General features: G+C 40.8%; 1 protein-coding gene across 1 annotated transcript in view; it reads left to right on the forward strand.

The window, feature by feature from the left end:
• MFSD2B (MFSD2 lysolipid transporter B, sphingolipid) overlaps positions 1-20,191 on the forward strand; it is a 38,755-nt gene extending 18,564 nt beyond the window's left edge. The window contains exons 6-14 of the mRNA XM_005012908.6: positions 305-483; positions 5,055-5,145; positions 5,240-5,361; positions 7,717-7,800; positions 9,530-9,610; positions 15,145-15,254; positions 16,481-16,624; positions 18,672-18,848; positions 19,920-20,191. Of these exons, the coding sequence (XP_005012965.3) occupies positions 305-483; positions 5,055-5,145; positions 5,240-5,361; positions 7,717-7,800; positions 9,530-9,610; positions 15,145-15,254; positions 16,481-16,624; positions 18,672-18,848; positions 19,920-19,977 (1,046 nt within the window). The 3' untranslated portion in view covers positions 19,978-20,191. The remainder of the gene's footprint in view (positions 1-304; positions 484-5,054; positions 5,146-5,239; positions 5,362-7,716; positions 7,801-9,529; positions 9,611-15,144; positions 15,255-16,480; positions 16,625-18,671; positions 18,849-19,919) is intronic.
• Positions 20,192-20,731: the final 540 nt, after the last annotated feature.

Raw genomic sequence — 20,731 nt, forward strand, 5'->3', positions numbered from 1 at the left:
TGTTCCCTTGTGTCTGTTAATCCCAGCCATATTTATCATGAAGCCTGCATAAAAGAGGCTCTTCCATGGAGGCGTCTAAAAGCTGATCAGAAATCCAGTGGCAAAACTTTCTTTTCTTGAGGCTATTCTATTACTGACCTTCCAGTTCAGCTGTTCTTGGTATTGCTTCTTCTGCTTAATCCACATAAAATAAAATTGAATTGCTTTGATGAGGTTGTTCTTCAGTGAGATAAATGAGCAGGCATGTGAACAGTGGAGGGATCAGGTTCTCATCCTGAATGCTCCTTTGTGCTTCCTTCTCCAGGAATGACCATGGAAGTTCTTGGGACCTTGATTGGAGCTGCACTTCAGGGGCAAATTGTGGCCAGTGCTCATCACTCTCATAACTGCACCACAAATCCCCCCCTAAACACAACCAGCCCTAACGACTCCTGGCATGACAGTCCCAGCTACCCTGAGCCCTCGGACTCCCTGTCCCATCAAGTAAGTGTCTGTGGGAGCACAGGAAGATCTCTTTGGGAGAGAACCACAGAATCAGAGAATGGTTTGGGTTAGGAGGGACCTTAAGTATCATCTCATTCCAATCTCTCTGCCATGGGCAGGGACATCTTCCACTAGACCAGGTTGCTCAAAGCCCCATCCAACCTGGCCCTAGAGGGGCATGTTAGTCTTGTGGTGTCACATCACCCAGCCAGATGAGCTTGAACATGACTTCCTTGAAACCAGCAATGCTGGAGCTGAGACAACTGCCTTCTTAACAACAAGGGTTCATCTCTGTTGTCTTTACAACCACTTCTAAGTGTGGCAGAAGAATTATACTGAGGAGCTTTGCTGAAGATGCTGAACTGTAAAGTATCCAGAAGGTGTATGGCCACACTTCGTTTTCACTAGAGGCTGATCTGCAGTGTAAAATAGAAGCTTAGTAAGGAAGTAAAGGAGGCTAGGGCAGAATCTTTCAGTTCAGCAACATTGCTTCTCAAAGCAGCTATCAGTAGGGATCTTCTACAAAAATTAATGGCTGTTACATGCAAGAAACTAAGTCCTACTTGGAATCTGTATCCTTGTGAAAGTATAAAGCACTGTTGATGGTAAATGGTTGGTATCAGGCAGTAAGTAGGAACAGGGCTTAATGGTTAACATGTGGCATGAACCTTGAGGTCCACACTTGTTTCTTTTTCTGAGGCAGACTTTTCCTGTAATGCAGCTCTGTAATGCACAAGTAATTTAATCTTTTAATGCTTCAGTTCTCCATTTTTGGAGAAATAGAGGAAGTTTTATGTATAAGAGGTAATCCTAAAACCTGATCCAAATCTTTGTGACAGAGTTTGACCATCTTCATTGTTTCCAGTGGTCTTGAAACAGGCCCTGAATCAAGCAAATGCCTAACTAGTATTTTTTCTGTCACTTGTGAAACCAGCAGTTTGTTGGTTCCATATTACCATTTGCTAGAGTTAGTCTCACTTTTTATATTTTCATGCATTTCTGCCAGTGCATATACTCACTTCTATAAAAAATTCCCTATGAAGAAGGTTTCTTTGACCTAAGTCTAATTTCAGTTGCACAGTGCAGATCAGGATGTACCTATCTGTAGCCAGTGGTCTGCGTGTAAGGGTTGAATAGCTACTATTCCATTCCCACTCTTCAGCAGCTGTAAAATCCCAAGCTAAAGGCATGATTTCACATACCCTTTGAATTAGCATACCCTGGCACCAGCACAGGCAGTCCAGGAAGGTGACCGAGCCATGCATCCCCCTGTCCCAGGTGCTATTCTCTGCCTCTCTGCTGCCTCATCTCTTTTGTTGGCACAGGCCTTTGTAAGTCTTCTCAGACACCTGAGCTGGGAAACTGCCTGGGGAGAGCTGGGCTGATTCTCTAAGTGGCTGTGCCATTTTGTAGCTGATTAAAGTGTTTTTGAAGCTGCTCATTAGGTAACTTCTAGTGTATTTTTTAACAAGACACAGAACATTATCCTTTCTTCCTTTTTAGCTTCTAGTGGACAATGGATTGCTGTAGGAAATCACTGTGCTATTACAGCTCTGTGAATTGTGGAGAGTAGCTTGAAGAGTTGTAGTGCAAGCTGAATTTCATTGCACAGCAGATTCCTTTTCTGAATCTGCTTTATGTCATAATCACCGACTTCCACTTTCAAATCTCCTAATTGGCTTCCAAGGAAAAAATAGATGATTTTGATTTATTTTCTTCCTAACCACGTGCTTTCCTGTGCTTGTTGAGGTAGCAGGGATATAAATGAAGAAACTTCACAATGAGTTGCATATCAAGCAGGTTTTTTACTTAAAAAAAAAAGAATCAGAAAAATAGCCTGAACTAGCCAGTGTTTTTTTTTTAACGGAAGTAACATTTTTTCATTAAACTAGCTACTAACACTGGGAAACAATGCAGAAGCTTTTAGACAAACAAGCATGTTTTAGATCTGTTTCTTTTTTGTATCTGAAGAAGGGGAACTGTGACTGGAATCTTGTCTTCTTTTTTTTTCCCCCAGCTGTATGGGTTGTTTTAATTAAAGATATTACCTTTACTGATAAATCTGTTGTTTGTTATATCCTTTTAACATTCTTACAGCTTTCACACTATCCTAAAGTACACTTTTGCAAACTAATTTATTCATATGTTAAAAACAAGTTTGGATATTTGCTTATTTCTTTTGTTTTCCTCATTTCACTTCCTTATTTACATTCAGGCATTTATTTATTTTGGTAAACTTTTCCTGTTTATTTACTTTTTTTTTTTTTTTTTTTTTTTTACTTTTTTCTCTTCTCCCTCTGTGTCGTCTTCCCAGTTTTTTTAAGTGAATAGTATCCCATGGTTAAGAATGGTCTGGATTATGGTGTCCAACTGTTTTCCATGGGCAAGGTTCTGTTCACTCCTTATTCCCTCCTACCCTTTTTCCCAAAGAGCCCTCTGCCAAGGGTAGAGGTGTGAATGAACAGCTCTGGCAACCTACCTCACTCCCTACTATCCTGTTTAATGAAGACCACAATTTTTTGCCGTGCACATGACCCGGCATCAATTTGGTTGCCTTATGTGAGCATGCATGGCCTTCAAGCACCTGGGGGAGCTGCTTTGCATCACGTGACATCGCGTTTTCCTTTTTGTTCTCATGGTGCACGACAGAATCTGCACCCAACCAGATAATCAACAGGAGATGTTGAATCTTGAATCTCAGTTGTATGAGTGATGGACATTCAGTTATAAGTTGATTAAGGGCTATGAACCTGAAGTACCTCCAACAACCTTAGTCTTAAAAAAAAAAGAAAAATATTTAGAAGAGGTTGAATCTTGATGTTTCCTCTTAGAAGCGTTCAGGAGTATGATCCTGACCCCTTTCATCACAAAGGCTGATTCTTAGTTGCTCAAGAGCACACCCTGTTTAAAGGCAGAGCTTGTGAATTACTGAGATTACTTTGCTGATTATTAAAGAAGCAAAGTGGAAGAAAGTATTATTTTGCGTCTAAGCTCTCCTGAAATTGTTTCTGTTTAGAACTTCCATGTGAAACACACAGCTTAGGAGAGTGTATCTTCCCTACTGCAAATCAAGAATTGGCATTGATACGGTTTGTACGTGGGCTAACAGGTTTTGTGTAAGGTCAGAGAATCTTATTTGGTCCACCATGAATATCTTTAATAGTTTGGGTGAATTGAGTTCAAATTACACTTAACTAAGACCTGTCAAAGAAAACATTTAATTCAGTTGCTTCAAGAAAATTAACAAATGAATAGACATGAAATATAAAATTCGTAGTGAAGCTCCCTCCTCTCCTTTTTTTTTTTTTTTAGTTTAGCCCTTCTGTCTTGGCTGAAATTACACCTCATTTAAGTGAATTCAGGTATCTACACTTCCGCGATCTATACAAGCCATAACTAGTAGTACAGATGTACTCTGTGACTAAGTTTATAATTCTGTATCCAAAATATCCCAAATAAAGGAGTACAGGACTATTCTTTATTTTACCACATCCCTTTCTGAAATGTAAGTATCTTAATAAAAGTTGTCAACTTGGAGATTGTCTAAATGAACACTTGAAGATCATCAATTGAACCACTTAAGTGGTGCATCTGTCTACCTTTGCATCTACACTAAGTGACTTTATATTTGGGAGTACATTCTTGTAATTGCATGCCTATTTGCCACTTCATTTCTAGATTTATAATCCTGTCATTTGCAACATCTAACTGATCATTCAGAATTCAATTTTCCTATCAAGTAATCATTGTGTCACAAAGCTGTATCACCAGCACTTATTTTATCTTTCATAACACAGTAAAAAAAAAAAACACAGAACGCTAAAGCAAAATAAAATTTTAAAGCTTTATTCAAGAGTCGCAGTAATCAAAGTTAGAAGCAATAAATATGATTTGATTGTGTGGGAGGTATCCTTGGAGGGTTTGTTCATCTGGCTAATAGAAAGCAAAGATTTCTGAATTTGTTGAGCATTTCATTAGCTAACTGGGAAAACAACCATGCAAGCTACCATATTCTCAAAATATCGGTATGAAAGAATGTTTTTTAAAATTAATTAAAGCCTAAAGTAAGATTTTAATATTGTTATGTATAAATGCAGCAAGTGTAGTAGTTATGTGTGCATCAGCACTGAATCCTTTTCCACCCAGAATGAAAATAGAGGTTGGAATCTGTGTAGCTAGATTGACTGGATCTGAAAAAAAATATATCAGAATCGTTCTATGGATGCTGCATGTTTTTGACAGATGACTGTGTGTGTCTACAGCTAGTCTCAACATAAGCAAATTTTTGAAATGTTCTGGTTGCCAACACAGTAGCCCTTTTGTTCACAGCTTCTTTTTTCCCCCCAAGAAATATATACCCATGTGTCCTGGATTTATCCTTAAGTAGGTGTTGTTTATAAATGAATTGCAGAAGTGAACATTTTTCAGAGGGGTAGAAGACAGACAGTTGGCTCCGTTTAGATGGGCATTTCTTCATTTGCAGATGACTCACCAGAAAGATACTGAATTTTTCATAATGACTTGTCATTCTCCTGTCATGATTTCAAATATATCTTTTTTTCTCTTCAAAGGCAGAAGTTTATATGATTGCAGCAGGGGTTATATTTGGTGTGTATCTTCTGGGACTTACCATTCTTTTTTTTGGAGTAAAGGAAAAAGATGGTAAGATACATCTAAATATGCTTAAATTTATTAATAATGATTTCATGGTTGTCTCTGGAAAATATTGTTATTTTATGTATTCTATTCCTCTTAGATCCTTATGCCTTGAATTCAGACAGAGCGATTCCTTTTTGCAAGGGGCTCAAGCTCACCATGAAGCATGGTCCATATCTGAAGCTTACAGCTTCATTTCTTCTCATCTCAACAGCAGTTCAGGTAACTTCAGACTCTGTGGCTGTGTGTTGGCCTCTTTCCAGTCCCAGCATGGTAGAGTTTGAGGCAGCTCCAATGCATATAACCTTTGGCTTGTGACTGGAGGTGGTGATCAAGGGGGTGGTGCCTTCCTCTACAAATCAGTAGGGAACCAGAACCTTTTTTGGTGCCTGGGATCCTGTGCAGCTGGAGATAGTTCATTCAAGTGAGAAGGAAAACCAAAGACCTGACCATTTAAAGATGTTTCTTTTTTTTTTCCTTTTTTTTTTTTTTTTTTTTCATAAAAGGTAAGGAACTAGTCCCAGTGACCCAGATTGGGCTATTATATGCTATCCATCTACAGTCTCCTGTGGTGTTAGTTGCTTAGAGAATGTTTTTGCTCTTCTCTCTGTTCTTCTCTATAGTGTGTGCTGCTTTAAACCACGGCCCCTTTCTTTTGCATAGGTGACTGTTCTCAGACAGTGGCTGAACCAGTTCTGATGGAGTATTCTGTGATGGAAGGCATTAGGTCAGAGTGAGATGTTCAGAGGCAGGTGGTCTTAGCTATTACAGAGCTGGACAGAGCTAATTTTCAAATCGGGACCTGCGGCTGTACGTGGCTCTCACAAAATGATATGTCCTCCCATAAAGAGAAGCTGTAGAAAGAACTTAGAGCCACTCAGTAAGCAATCTTACTTCCCATAGTTCAAGGTATTTTAAAGCTTGATTTGTAAGCTATATTCAACTAAAAAATGGCTTTGATGTGAATCTGTTGCTATGTACATATCAGTTGAATTGGCTTTATTTTGAAAATATCCATGTTTTTGTCAACAGTCTCTTAGTCACATGAGCCACTGGTCACAGTAAATATTAGGACGGAGGACAAGATCTGGGCATGTGAGAGACCAGTGCTGTATTCACCAGTAGTCGTGGTGAATTAGAAAGTTTCTTGGAAAGACTGCTTGAAAAACCTGGTTGCCAAAGAAGCACTGAAGTTCCCGTTGGTGTGGATTTGGGCACAGTTAGTAAGGTTGTCCTCTACTGCTTCTGCCAGTCCTTTCTGGAAGGCCCAAGCATGAGAAACAAGAGGAGAAGCATTTTTGCAATCTGGTAGTTGCAGGCACCAAGAGCAACCACAGAGACAGGGAGAAGAATGACGAGAGTCCCTTGTGGTCCAGATCCTTCCAGCATCCATTCAGTCAGTAAGGGTACAACACAAATCTGGTTGCCTATAGCTAACCACTTGCTGACTACACCCAAAGAAGAAAAGATCTTCTGTCACCCCATACCTCTTTATTTTTCTTGTTGTACAGACTAAAGGGAAGGTATAAGGGGAGGCAGAAGCTGGAATTTGCATTGCTCCAGTTCAGTCAGCATGTGCAAACCCTGCTATTATTAATTCTGAGGGTGGGGAACACTGACTTAGGGTGTTCCCCCATGAACAGATTACTGATGAGCAAAAGAATGGGCAGGTAAAGATGCATTGGCCATAATCCTGGAGTGTGATATTCCACATCTGAAACAAAGGCAGAGGAAACTGGGCCACAAGCTAGGGAAGGCTTTGGTGCAATGGAGAAGGGATATAACTTTTGGCCTAATTTATATGCAGATGATTAGCTTCTGATAATCTACAAGCACACAAAGAAGCAAGAGTTGATCGTGCTGCTGTGGCACGAGTATCAAATCCTCCTCTGTCATTCTACTTCTACAGAACTGTCCAGGCTGTGCCCAAACCGTATTTTGGTGTTCAGAACCTCATGAGTTCTGCAAAAGTGTGGTTGCTGCAGCTTCACCTGCCATTATAATGTGGCCTGATCCTTCCATCCAATGAGCACTAGAACTTACCGAAATATCTAACCCAAAGCTATGCTCATTAGCCAAGGTTGTATGCAGAGCTCAGAGTTAGCTGCTTTAACACAAGAAGTTGAAGAGTGACTTGTTAGGGAATCAGAACTTGTGGGGAAAGATTTATGGCATAGCTGTGGAAAAGGAAGGGCAATTTCTTGCAGAAGTCTGCAGCTGTGTCTGTAACCATGACACAAGGCAATTGCAACATGGGGAATAGAGTCCTTAGGCAGAATGCTCTCATAAGGCAGTTCCTGTGTTGTTTTTTTTTGTTGTTGTTTTGTTTTGTTTTTTTCCCTGTTAGGAGCATGGTTTTCCTCTTGCTTGTCCTGGTATTTCTGGCATGTTAGTCCAGGGATAGCAGGAGAGTTACTCCTTCTTCATGTTGTTGCAAATGAGGGAAAACAAGGCTCCCATATCCTTGTTTAAGAAATTAGTCTCCAACTATGTTTCGCTAGCATGGAGTGTGATTTTTTTTGGTCTTTTTCTCCTTTTCCTTCTTTTGGTGGTCACCAAATATCTTCAATTCAACAGCTGGAGCAGAGCAACTTTGTCCTGTTCTGTACTCATGCAGCCGATCTTCGCAATCACTTCCAGTATTTGGTGGTGACCATCTTGGTGAGTTGTACTTCTCTCCTGTATTTTTATTTGCTGGCTCAATCTCACTGGTTTTAGCTCAAAATAACAGAAGGCAAGAAGAGTTTTGTGTCTAGATAGAGCTGTTAAAGTGCTATACCATCATTTGTATTGTGTGTTTGGAATAAAGCTGACACTTCCTACTGTAATTTTTAAGCTTTTAATTCATTCCTTGTTGATTTTATCTGTGAGTCACTTTCTGCTCCTATGAAAAACAAAAGATGCAGACAGGAATGAGGTCTGGAATTTTAGCTCCTCTTTCCCCTTCCCCAGTCTGATAAGCAGAGAATTAAACAACCTTTGAGCATTCATACGCGTGAGCATTCTGGGCCAGGTAACTCTCAAGGATAAATATTTAAACTATCTAGAGACAAGACATGAAGATTCTTCTCTAGAGCAATTGACAGTGTGATAAAAAGATTTCTTTACAGAACCCTTTTTCTTGACATGCAGAGGTAGAATTCTGCTATGTTTAGGTGATATCTATAACTCGGTTACACACTGCTGCTGTAGTGTATGGTTTACTTTACAATTACAAGTAGGATTAGTAGAAAACTGCAGTCTTCATCCTTCTGACCAAAGTCTTTTTAGCACAAGTCAACAGTTTATTGTTGCATAGTTACTGGGATGTCTTTCTACTGCATATTTTGAATATTCTGTGGAATCTACGTCTACCACATAGAACACTGCAACAGCCTTTTTCAAGGAAGGTGTTGCATGATTTCTGACCAATGTGGTACAGAGATTTTGTGGAACCACTTTAGGGCAATTTCATTTCCACTTCTTGGTTCCAGCCTCCAAGCCTTTCTATCCTGTTTTGATAAGATATCAAAACTGGTAGGACTTGATAGCAGAATTTGATAGGATCTATCCTTTTTTGATATCCTTTTGATGATTCTTTTTGATTCTTCCTTTCCTACATTATAAGACAGATCTTTTCCAGTAATAAAACCAAAATGCTAGAGAGAAATAGCTAACTGTTGGGTATCTTAAGGCTCTGCAAGTAATGGACACCAAGAAGTGGAAGCAAAGTCAGCGAAAAGTGTAATATAGCTGCAACAGTGAATTGACATTTGAATGTAAATCAGTTGTAAGACTGTTGTTAGTAGAAATATTTTAGTGCATTAGTACTATGTTGCCTATAGTTGTTAATTGCTATCAGGTGAGTGTTATAACATACATGTATGGTATGGTAATGTTGATTATAAGTGACTACCTCCCTTAGAGGTTGTTCCTGAGAATAAACATGTAGGGTGAAATATGTACTTTAAGTATGCCTTAAGATAAGTGTATCTTGTGCTTCAGTTTTCTTCCTGTACGGCGGGGTAGGGCTTAATAAAATTATCATGTCTCAGTTTCAGAGCACGAGGCAAAAGGCATTGGCACAAAGTTTGACTATTTGCAATAAGCTTGGACTCTAATGACTGTATAGCTTTAACTGATGTGGCTTACAACACGAAAAGGAAAGCTTAAGTTATTGTCTGCTGATATTTGATTATGGAAAAGCCTCTCATGGGTAGTTTTCATTTGTAACATCATAATGAATCAGACAAATCCCTTGGAGAGGGATAAGGAGAAACAGTAATCTGCATGTTCATTTGCCTTGCAGACCCTCATGCACTAGACAGAAAGATATCTGTGAACTCTACAGCCTGTGTACGAAGACAGTGATAGTAAGCACAACACAGATTTGCTTTTTTGTTAATTGTAGGTATCAGCAGCTGTGAGCATTCCCTTCTGGCAGAAGTTTCTGCAGCGATTTGGCAAGAAGTGTGCAGCATGTGGGATTTCGGTAAGCAAATCCTTAGAGAAAAGAAATCTGCTTGTGCTCACTTACTGTGACAATTGGAGCCACTTCAAGAACTATTTCTAGTGCTTATAACCTTAAGCTACAAGAAACTCACTCAGTTTTAGTTTGTTTTATAATTGTTACACCAAATTTCAGACGGATTCCAAGCTTTCAAGAGAAACTTTTGAGAAATGGGTCAATGCTGAAGGGATATCTCAGCCTTTTTTTTGCTGTTGCTAAGAATTTGCCCAAGATTTGCATTACACCGCTCTCAGAAATGAGCCCGAATGATGTTTTATAAATTCAGATCTGTGTTGTCTCAGGTTGACAAGTTATCTGTTTTACAAGACTAGTTTTGTCTTTATGTATGATGCTAAGCTGACTGCATTTTTAATTCAGTCACAGAGGAGGAAACAGGAGTCTGTTCCACATCCTACTCTAGAAACCTAAGGAGAGAGGGGTGCCCACGTCCCTTGGATGGAGAGGGACAGTTATTACTGAAGTAAAAGAAATTGCCTGACCTGCCTGGGAAAAAAAGCCTACTTTAACTTTGACACAGCTCTACAAAGCCAGCTCAGGGAGTCTGCCCTTGCCTCTGATGGATTACTTTAAGTCCTTCACTTAGTGCAGACAGCAGCAATTTTCTGTCATCATCCTCAGTGAATCATTGTATAGGCCTGTTCCTCCCCATTTTCCCCTGTTTACCTTCAATTACTTGTGAAAGAGGAAAGAAGGAAATTGTCTGCCTTGTGTACAACAAAGCATGGGGACTTGGAAAATCCAGGCTGAAGTTATATGTCAAAGTCTGAACAAAGCTGAAGAGTTTAGATCTGGAGACAGTTGTTGAACATAACTGAATAGTTATCAACAATAGTTATTGTTGAACATAACTGAATAGATATCATAGTTATTATTCTTTGCAATTACAATCTGTGTGTTGGAATGACTTCCAAAGAATCAGAAGTAACTTTAAAACCCATATGCCAAATAAGCTGAACTGTTATGTGTTTTGAAGCGACATCTGGAATCTAAGTCCCATCCTCATTTCTTTTTACCAGTGGAGAAAAGAGAATTGCCAAAAGCAGCATAGGACCATTGAGTGGACCAGGAAATGCAGATTACCTCCTTAGGAAATCTCTTCCTCTGCCTATTTGGCTATGCTTTCTTCAACCAGCTTGGCTCTGTAAATTCAGTTTAACATGACTGGAGAGCCTGTCAGCACCTCTGTAAACATAGTTTAACTTAATTTTACAGTTGAGTTCCTTGACTGCATTATGGTCTAAGCAGGAGTTGGTCTGAAAAAAAGCCACCTCTCTATTTCACCTTATAGACATTTCCCAAGGGACTGTGAATGCTTCCCGTGTGCTCACTGTCTGACTTTGTGTCTGGCAATGCATCACAGGGGCTTCCCATACTACCACCTTGTGTGATCTGTACAACTAACCTCTCTCACTGTGAAACAAACCACATCATCCAAGGCTGTGATGTTTGTCACTCAGGTGTGTTCATCTGGAAGGGAAGAAGGCAGGAGAAAAACAAGTTTTTCTCTAAAATTCTGCTCAGCTTTCAGGGTGAAGAGGTAATGTGAAATAAAGTTTTCTGGAGAAAAATGAATAAATAGAACTGCTCCAGATTCACTTTCCTGTAAAAGCATTTCTATGTTGAGGAAACCTCACTGTGTAGAGAGCAGGGTAGGTTGATAGGTTACAAGAATCCTGGCTTCCTTCCACTGGTATTTCTCCCTTTCAGTTAATTCCCCCCAAGAGATGATCAATCAGCTACGTGCTAAGTATCTACACTGACTGGAAGTTCAAAGCCTAGATTCCCTGGAAGTATAGGGCCATACCCAAGCAGGATCCTTCCCATGGTCAGGTTGATGCACAGGGTAGAAATTATGCCCTGCAGTTTACTTGCTTCTGCTTCCATAGGCTTTGTTACACTTAGATTGTCTGCTCTGTCCTCATGGGGCAAACACTGAACTTAAAATCAGTAAGTCTCTCAGTGACTGGAGGTATAATTGTCATTAGAAATTGTAAATGTGGCAACTATTGATTTGTGGTTTGGGCAACGTGTCTGAAAAATGGAACCTCTCTCTCTCGTGTTTGAGTATTAAAGATTCTTGGAGATTCTAAAGATTCTTGGAGACAGCATGGGTGCGTCAGCTGGCTCCATTTGGTCAGCTAGATGGGTAACTGTCATAAAAGGAAATTAAGTTAATTAAGCAGGACTTTCCCATTGTGGACCTCTGTTGGCAATGACAATGGTGGCATTGCCTTTCAGGTGTTTTGCAGTAACTCCCAGAAAAATCTTCTTCATAATTTTACCATGCACTGAAATGAGACTGACAGGCCTGTAATTACCAGGGCCTTCTTTTCTTGCCTTTCTCAAAAACTGGGACAACATTTGCCAGCTTCCAGTCACCTGGGACCTCTCCAGATTCCCAAGACAGTTGAAAAATAAATGAGCCTGATTTTATTCCTTTCTCCCTTTAAATCCAGTTTAAAGCTCTTTCAATCAGCCCTGCTAACTCTTGAGCAAAAATCCTTTTCCCCTTTTGAGAGAAGCGTATCCCATCAGGCACCAGCAGGCCTGGTGTTGTCTAGACCAACCCCACGGTCAAATAAAAAAGAAAAAAAACAGCCAAAATTCAGCTAGTGACATCAGCCTTGGAGCCAGATAAGCTGGATCTGTCCATTTCTTACAATATCACTCCCTGCAGCTGGCAGGATACAGGAAAACATTACCTGTGCTCCTGATCCCTTAAACAGTAGTCCCAAAGCCCCGAAGCCTCTTTTGATTGCCCTTGGGCTTCTCATTTGCAACTTCATCACTGCCTAGATGAAAAAGTAATAATAAATAATAATATGAGGTCCGTATCAGGCTAGGAAGTTTTCTTCTAACATCTTTAACTAGGGCCTCAGGGAGGCAGCAAAGTTCCTTAAGAAGGGGGTCTCACTGGCATTTTGGGCCCTCTGTATCCATGTGGGTTTAGGAGAACTTAGTAAAAAAATTTTAAAAAATCCCCAAATTTCCCCAATCTGTTCATCTCACAACCCGTACCCCACTGTCTGATTGCCATTTCTCAGCACTGCTTGGCAGGGAGGTGTGCCCTTGTGTGGACCCTTTTACCACTTTCCTATCTCCCTTTCTGCTCACATTCTGGCTGCACATTTTCCTAAATCTGCCCTTCATAATGAGCTGCTGCACAGCTCAGCAACACCTTTCCCATCCCAGAAGGTTCCTCTTCCATAAACGTGAATGGAAGAAAAAGAGATGACAACTGCGGGCTATTGTTTATGACTCTCAGTGCAGCAGCCCCGTGACAAGGGAGCAGGGTGCCAATAGCAGAGCTTTTTTTTTTTGCTTTACAAGCAGGAAGGAGTGAGACTCATTAGCTGTTTATTGCAGCAGGAACACTGCCCCCATGATTGCACTACCATTGCCGGAGTGAAACTCTGGGGCATTGCAACCTAGTCTTGTGGGTCGTGCTTCTCTTTCAGTAGAAAATTACAATTACCATGATTATTATTATCGATCTCGATTTTTGTTTAAGTGCTTTGGTTTCTGAGTGGGGGCCCCATGTGGAGCGTAAGCCTGTCATAAAACTGCTCACAGCCAACATAAAAACTTGTATTGCTGGAGTGCTCTCTTGTGGTGAAATAATGATTTTGCCACAACACCGGGCTAATGCAAGGATTATCTGTCTGTGCTGGGAACTCGCAGTCAGGAAAGGTTATTTTCTGCCTCCTTAGGTTAGGAGAAAATGCTTTAGATGGGAAATGCATTTAAAACATAAACATAATGGATTAGACTCCAGGACTCCCAGAATCACTTATCATACCGAACTGTAAATAGCAGTGCTTAGGGGAATCACTTGCCGTGAAAGCTCTTCTCATACCCTCAGCTCCCCAACTGCGACTATAGAGGATTGAAACACTTAATGTTAAACTAATCCCCCATCATTAAAAAGCCCTGTAGATAAGCCTCTGGTCCTGGATCCTACGTGTGCCATGCCCATGGTTCACAGGCGTGGGAGATGGAGCATGTGATGGATATGGGACAGCTGGACTGTGTGCATTCAATCAGCATTTGAAATAGTGGATTTTCAAGCCTGTAAGCCCGTTGCCTCAAGTGGAAGTGGAAGAAATCTGGTGGTTTTAAGTACCGCCAGAAAACACATCCTGAGCAGCCCAAATTAGTTTAGTTTCGAGGGGAGTCTCAGTGACTTGTGCAACGTCCTTAGTGTGTCTGGCTGTGTGGAGTGAAGCAAACCACGCCGCCTTCCTGGCTTTAGGTACTGCCAAGTACCCAGACTGCTTCAAAGTAGTCATTGGATATGAAGGCATAAGCAAACTCTTTTCATTCAAGACTTAATTTGATCTCTGAAACAGGTTATTTGCAAGTTAAATTAACCACTGAACCTCTTTTCTTTCCCTTGAAACACAGTGTAGTGACCTGAGTTGTAACTGGCATTTGGTCATCTCTATTACTAAATAGTCAGGAAAATGCCAGCACAAACAGATTAGGAAGTATCTGGGCACAGTTTGGGAACTTGATCATTTAAGGTGCTTTTCACAAAAATCATTTCTATGGTGTCATGGTTTTGGCTGGGACAGAATTAATTTAGATTTGTGATGAAAATAGTGGTGATGCTGCACCAGTGTTGCAGAGCTGTGCTCACACACAGCCAAGGACCCTTCAGCTCCTCTTGCTGCCCTGCCAGTGAGGGGCTGGGGATGCACCAGGAGCTGGGAGGGAACACAGCCAGGACAGCTGGCCCAGGCTGCCCAAAGGGATGTCCCACATCACATGGTATCATGCTCAGCAATAAAAGCAGGAAAGAAGGAGGAAGGGAGATTTTTGGAGCGATGGTGTTTGTCCTTCCAAGAAAATGTTACACGTGGTGAGCCCTGCTCTCCTGGAAGTGGCTGAGCACCTGCCTGCCGATGGGAAGTAGCCAGTGAATTCCTGGTTTTGCTTCACTTTGCTTGCACATGTGGCTTTTGCTTTACCTAGGGAATGCTTTTATCTCAGCCTATCAGTTGTCACAGTTACCTTTCTGATTCTCTCCCCCATCCCACCTGGGCAGAGTGAGTGAGCAGCTGCATGGGGCTTAGCTGCCTGCTGGGGCTAAACCACAACATATGGGCACCCTTTTTTCAGTGATTAGGAGAATTTAGTGGTTTGAATGTGGCCAGGGTCTGCCAGTTGGCTTCATGACTGATAAATAGGCTCTTGGGACTGTTTAATTTACTGGTGCAGCTATAACCCTAATAATGCTAGCAGAGAAGGCAGTAACATTGCTACTCCTGATTTTCTCTGATTCTCATGGGCAGGTAAATCCAGGTTGGCTCAGAGCTCTTTAGAAATGTCATTTCACCAAACTACTCAAGCATTAGGCTTTGGTGCATGTGAACCATCATTTCACTGCACAATCTTACACTTTGAAAGGAACAGTTCATATATCACTAAATGTATGACATATATTTAGTGCTTACTGTAAGTAAGTTATGTGTACTTTTTTTCTTCTTCCTCAGTGGATGATTCCTTTTGCAGTCATGCTAGTGACCATTCCAAACCCGATCCTGGCATACTTCGTGGCCTTTGTCTCTGGTCTGAGCATTGCAGCATCTCTGCTGTTGCCATGGTAGGAGAATTTTGCATTTGAGGTGGGGAAGGGGTATATGTCTATATGTAAGTGGGTACTGCATGTAATTTGCCTCTCAAAGAGGCATATCATAGAATCATAGATGGAATCATAGAATGGTTTGAGTTGGAAGAGACCTTAAAAATCATCTATTTCCAACCTGCTGCCATGGGCAGGGACATCTCCCTCTGGATCAGGGCCTCATCTAACCTGGCCTTGAACACTTTCAGGAATGGGGCATCCACAGCTTCCCTGTGCCAGTGCCTTACCACCCTCTGAGTGGAGACCTCGATGCAGTGGGGGCTTCACGAGGGCAGAGTAGAGGGGGACAAAAGGTTAGAGGGTAGCAGAGAAAATATAAGTCAAGCTTTGAAACCCTTTTGAGCAGTCCTGTGTTACGGATTAAATACCACAAGAGTATGGGTAAAAGAAACTGAGACTTCAACGTGGCTCTTGAGGACTGAAAATATGTGGGAAGAAATTGCTCAAGATTGAGCAGGATGGGAAATGTCCTTTGCAGAGGGGATAATTATTGTTCAGGTCAAATTGACCCAAAGGCACGACTGTTGCTGAGAGCTGTTTTGTATTACTCATTTGGACAATTCCCTGAAAACGCTGAAACTCCAAGAGATCATAGAAACAGAGTGTGAGATAAGCTGTCAGACTATACACACATTTCTGCACAGGGGGGCAGAAGCTTTTTTTCCAACAGTAAATCATGACATATATTGGAGAAAAAAAATGTCAACTCACAGTTGCCATTTGTACAGCTTTCATTCAGATTCCCATCACCAAACACAGTCTCTTTGAAGTAGAGAGAGAATGGGCCTGTTGGTTTCAGAAAATTTTATTAGCTTGTCAAGAGTTATTTCAGAATAAAACTGTTCAGAGATTGAGTCCCTTGAAATGGTAAGGTGTTGGGTTTTTCTTTGATATCACAACTTCTGCTGGAATGACAGTCAATCTAAGAAATTCTGTCACCTCCCAGAAAGTGTTTGATAATTTTTCTACTGTTTGTCTACATGCTAATACACGGCTGTGCATTTCTTCCAAAGATTTTTGCCCTCCTGTCCAGCAGTAGGACTTTTTGAAGTGGATTCTCTTGTCTTCATCACTTATTACATCAATCAGATCTTAGAAAGTGGAGGGGAGAGGTTCTTTCAGTAAGTTTGAGCTTTGAGAAGAGACTGCGGCTTGAGTTTTGATCTTATCTTGCTCATCTCTAGGTCAATGCTGCCTGATGTTGTCGATAACTTCCGCCTGCAGAATCCTCATGGAAAAGGACAAGAAACCATTTTCTACTCTTCTTATGTTTTCTTTACCAAGATATCAGCAGGAATTGGCTTAGGAATTTCTGCTGCCAGCCTGGAGTAAGTAACCTTGTGCTTCCATTTAGTGGATCTGCTCTGAAAGCGTTCTGCCTTTATCCTGTAGAGTTAATTGCCTTTTTGCCCTGAGCCTGAAAGTGCCAGCAGCTCCAGTTGGCTGCCCACTAAAGACAGGATTGTTATCATCGAGGCCAGAGCACTGAGCATTAAGCCACCTACCCTAGCATGTTTCAGTTCAGAAAAAAACTGACTCCTCTTTAGATGTTACTTTTTCCAAATTATTCTTGTAAATTTTAGTGGCTTGTATGAATAAAGAACTGAACATGAAAGCTTAGCAACTGAAGGTCCCCTGTGAGAGATACACCTCTTTTGAGCAATCCCAGTTGCACCTGGGTTGGACGACGTATATGAATTTGTAAGTCTTTACTCAGATTGCAGGAGTGGTGCAGGGTGCATGTGGCTTGTTTTGCATGAAAGTATCACAGATTTTTGCATGGTTTTAGGAAACAGAACCTTCCTCACAGCTCTGAGCATCACCTAGAAGATGTCAGTCTGGAAGATGCTTTATGTTCTCCTCCCGCTGCTTGCCTTGTGTGTTCTGACTAGAAGGCCAGGTTGGGAAAGCGGTGGCCATCTGCCCTGTGTTTGTACATGACCTAGCAGAAAGGGCCTCTGCCTGCAGCTGCTAGGTTTCAGTAGATGCATGGCACTCAAATATGCAACGAACACTTAGAAGTTAACTTGTCTGAAATATTACTTAGCTCTTGGCTCCAAGTCAGAGGTTTTGATAAGCAGAATGCTTCAGGGCCTGCAGCTGAAACTGCTGAATAATGGGCAGTGCTTGGCTGAACCTTTTGGGCCTAGGATGTTTAGGTGCTTACTGCTAACACCCTTGTTTGTTAAATGTTGTTTGTTTGTTTATGTGACAAAAGGTTTGACCAACATTGTTACGTGTTGAAGAAAGCGTGAGGTCAGAAATCACTTTCCAAATTAATGAAGAAGGCTCTGTAATTGGGCAGGTCTTCTGGATTGGTGTTTGAAAAGAAGGAAACTTCACCAGGCACCTCTAACCTGCTCTGTTTCTCTGCAGACAGTTCTTTAATTTTGCTTTTGATAAAGAGCTCGGTTTATCTGCAGCTCAGAACATCAGATCCCAGGCCCCAGCCATGATTAAACTGTCTGCAATTACGGCTGTCATTTGAAAACCAAAGAGCCAAAATGACAGGATGAAGGCTGAGTGAGGCTTACTGCATAAACCAGTTGTGGCTGTATCTGTAACAAACTGTGACAACATTTATGGAAGATACAACACCTTCCCTTTCTCTACCTGCTTTCCTGCCCCACCTAAATCTGCTAGTATTTAGTGACTATTTAGGAATAGTTTTAAACAAGCCAATTATTGTTTACCAATTAGCCCCTTTACTACTCCATCCCAGTTAGCTCTCAGCAATTTCCCAAGGCAAGTGTTTGTGGGAGAGCATAGAAGGCAGGCTAATGACAAATGAGCTGTAGCTTTCATAGCTGCATGTTCAGAGGAAAATAAGCTCATTCCACAAATTTGGAATGGGAAATTGAGTATATCAGCAGTTGTGGGACTGCATGGAAGCCCCTGTATTAATGAAGTGTGTGTACCTAATTCTGAGCACTTGAGTAAATTTGTCTGTGTTGAGCAGAGTACTTAAGTGTGTGTTTAAATTAAAGTTAAGTATTGCTATTGAAATTGGTCAGATTATTTGCATACTTTTAAAGCTGAACCTGAATACTTTGCTGAATACTAATAGGAGTCACGTATCAGACCAACTTCATTACCTGAGATTCCATCCTCCTCTAACTAATTAGATGTTATATAATAATAATGAGAAAATACAGAGATAACGTTGTTATCTGAAACACCACAGACACAGGATTTGAAAAACAAGAAGTGAAACATGTAGGGGTGGGTAGGAAAAAGAGAGGTATAGAAAAGAAATGGGTGAAGAGTCTTAAAGAGCATTGCCAGCAAGGAGTAATCTAAGATGGGGACCTTCAAATGACTAAGAGCTTTTAAATTTTGGACATATGCACACCACTGTTATTTCCATTTGTTTAGGTTTACTGGTTACAAGCCAGGGCTATGCAGACAATCCAATGATGTGATCCTCACGCTGAAAATCCTCATTGGAGCAGTTCCTGCTGTCCTCATCCTTGGAGGTTTGTTTATACTTCTCTTCTACCCAATCACTGAAGAAAGTCGGAGAGAAACAAAGCTTGCACTGGAAGTGTTAAGGTAGGTTTAAACTAGCTGCAAACAGCAGTAACATCCTCACGGCAGCTCCTAGTCATATTGGAGAAAAATTACTAGCTACCAACATATACCTCTATATTCCTTACCACAAAACAAAACAACACTCTATTAGTTGAATTATTAACGGAATGATACCATTACATGCTCTAGTACCTTATTTTTGTAGCATTGTACTAGCTCTTTAGAGGGCCATTTTTCAGATATATCAGCTGCTCTGTTTTACTTCTTTGAGGGAGGCACACAGAGCACTATTGTTGTACAGTGTTTCAATCCAAAAATGAAGAATTTTCTAGCCAGGCTAAATTACTGGAGAAAATGTGAATAGTTACAGTTTTCTTGTGTATAGAAGAAAACAGGATTATTGTCAGCATTCTTGTTGTTTATGGCATGTAAGAAACATCCAAACAATTTGGGTGAGTAGGCAGGAAAGATTGTGGGACAAAAAGAAAGGACAGCTTTGAGCATTCATTCCCTTTTTTCTCTATCTCATACCCTTCATCCCCTTTCTCCCCTCTCTGTCCTTCTCTAAAGAAAACCTTGCTTAGCTCAAAATCATCCACCTCTGTTAAATAAGGGCCTGGTATACTGAGGACATGCATAAGACATACATAGCATGTGCAGTCAATCCTAGAAGACTGCTGGATTAAATATTAAAGTAAGTTGTTACTCTTGGTGTGTTTTTATCATACCAACTTACTGGAGTTGGAAACAAGTTTCCATGCTAAGGGATCAATTCCAGTGCATGGATTCCTGGGACCACTTCATCGCCCTATGGTATCTAAGATATCTCTATGGGGGTTGGCAGATATGACACAGGCCTCTCAGGCACCAGCTCCTTTTTGCGTGGCAGCTGCAGACCAGAGGGAACAGGCTAAGCAATCTAAAATGGCACTGGCTCCTCTGTGTAGGCACCTTATTCCCGGTCCATAACAACCACATCTTGATGTTGGTTCTCAATTGTCTTACTTGTTTGAGCTTGCCAAACTGTGACCTGTCTAGCTAGCACTAAAAGCCAGAAGTCTGCTCACACATCGTTTGTCCTGCTTTTAACAGAAGGACCCATCAAAGCACAGAGAACCTGGATGAGCACACAGAGGACACCTCGGTCTGAAAGCTCTGAACACCACGACTTTTTAAACTCAGTCTCGCACCCTGCACAGAAACTCCATGAAAGCCTTCTCTGTCATTTCCATGCATTGTGAGAAACGATAAAGAATGATAGTCGGTAATTAAATCAAGAGAGGAACATCACCATGTAAAAAATAAATACAACTCAATGCACTGTCCTAAAAGAGACATTACAACCATGCAGAAGTACAAGTTAATGAAGGTTTGCCTTTTTTTGTTTGTTTTTCAATGATAACATAAAACTGATTTGTTGCAACAGGAGGGTCTATGAACTTGTAGGCCAAGGGAAAAAGTGTAAATGTGGTATACTACCCAAATATACCTTGTGATATGTTTCAACCTCAGAGATTGGGGTAGATTTTGAACTTAATTTCTACCTATACATTGCACGCTAGCGTATTTGGAAAGCACTTTGAAATCCTGAAGTATGCCATAAAAATATAGGATTTATTTTGTTTTGAAATGAAGCAAATCACAGATGCAGAGATATTTTGAGGATTTTCTCACAAAGGGTTATTCTGAAAGAGATTTGATATAATTTAACTTTATAGATTTTAGATGAAACAGAACCTTGCATTTCCCATTGTTGGAGTTCCTTGCATCACACACCTTTATACTGATCTTTGTCAGAGTGTGAGGACTTAATTTCAAAAACAATATCTTCACTCAAGGTGCCTAAAATCTGTAGTCTCTTCCAAATATTAGGTAGGCCCTTCAAATTTCTGTAACTTTGGTCT

The sequence above is a fragment of the Anas platyrhynchos genome, chromosome 3, assembly GCF_047663525.1.
Source record: "Anas platyrhynchos isolate ZD024472 breed Pekin duck chromosome 3, IASCAAS_PekinDuck_T2T, whole genome shotgun sequence".
In the NCBI taxonomy this organism is placed as follows: Eukaryota; Metazoa; Chordata; class Aves; order Anseriformes; family Anatidae; genus Anas; species Anas platyrhynchos.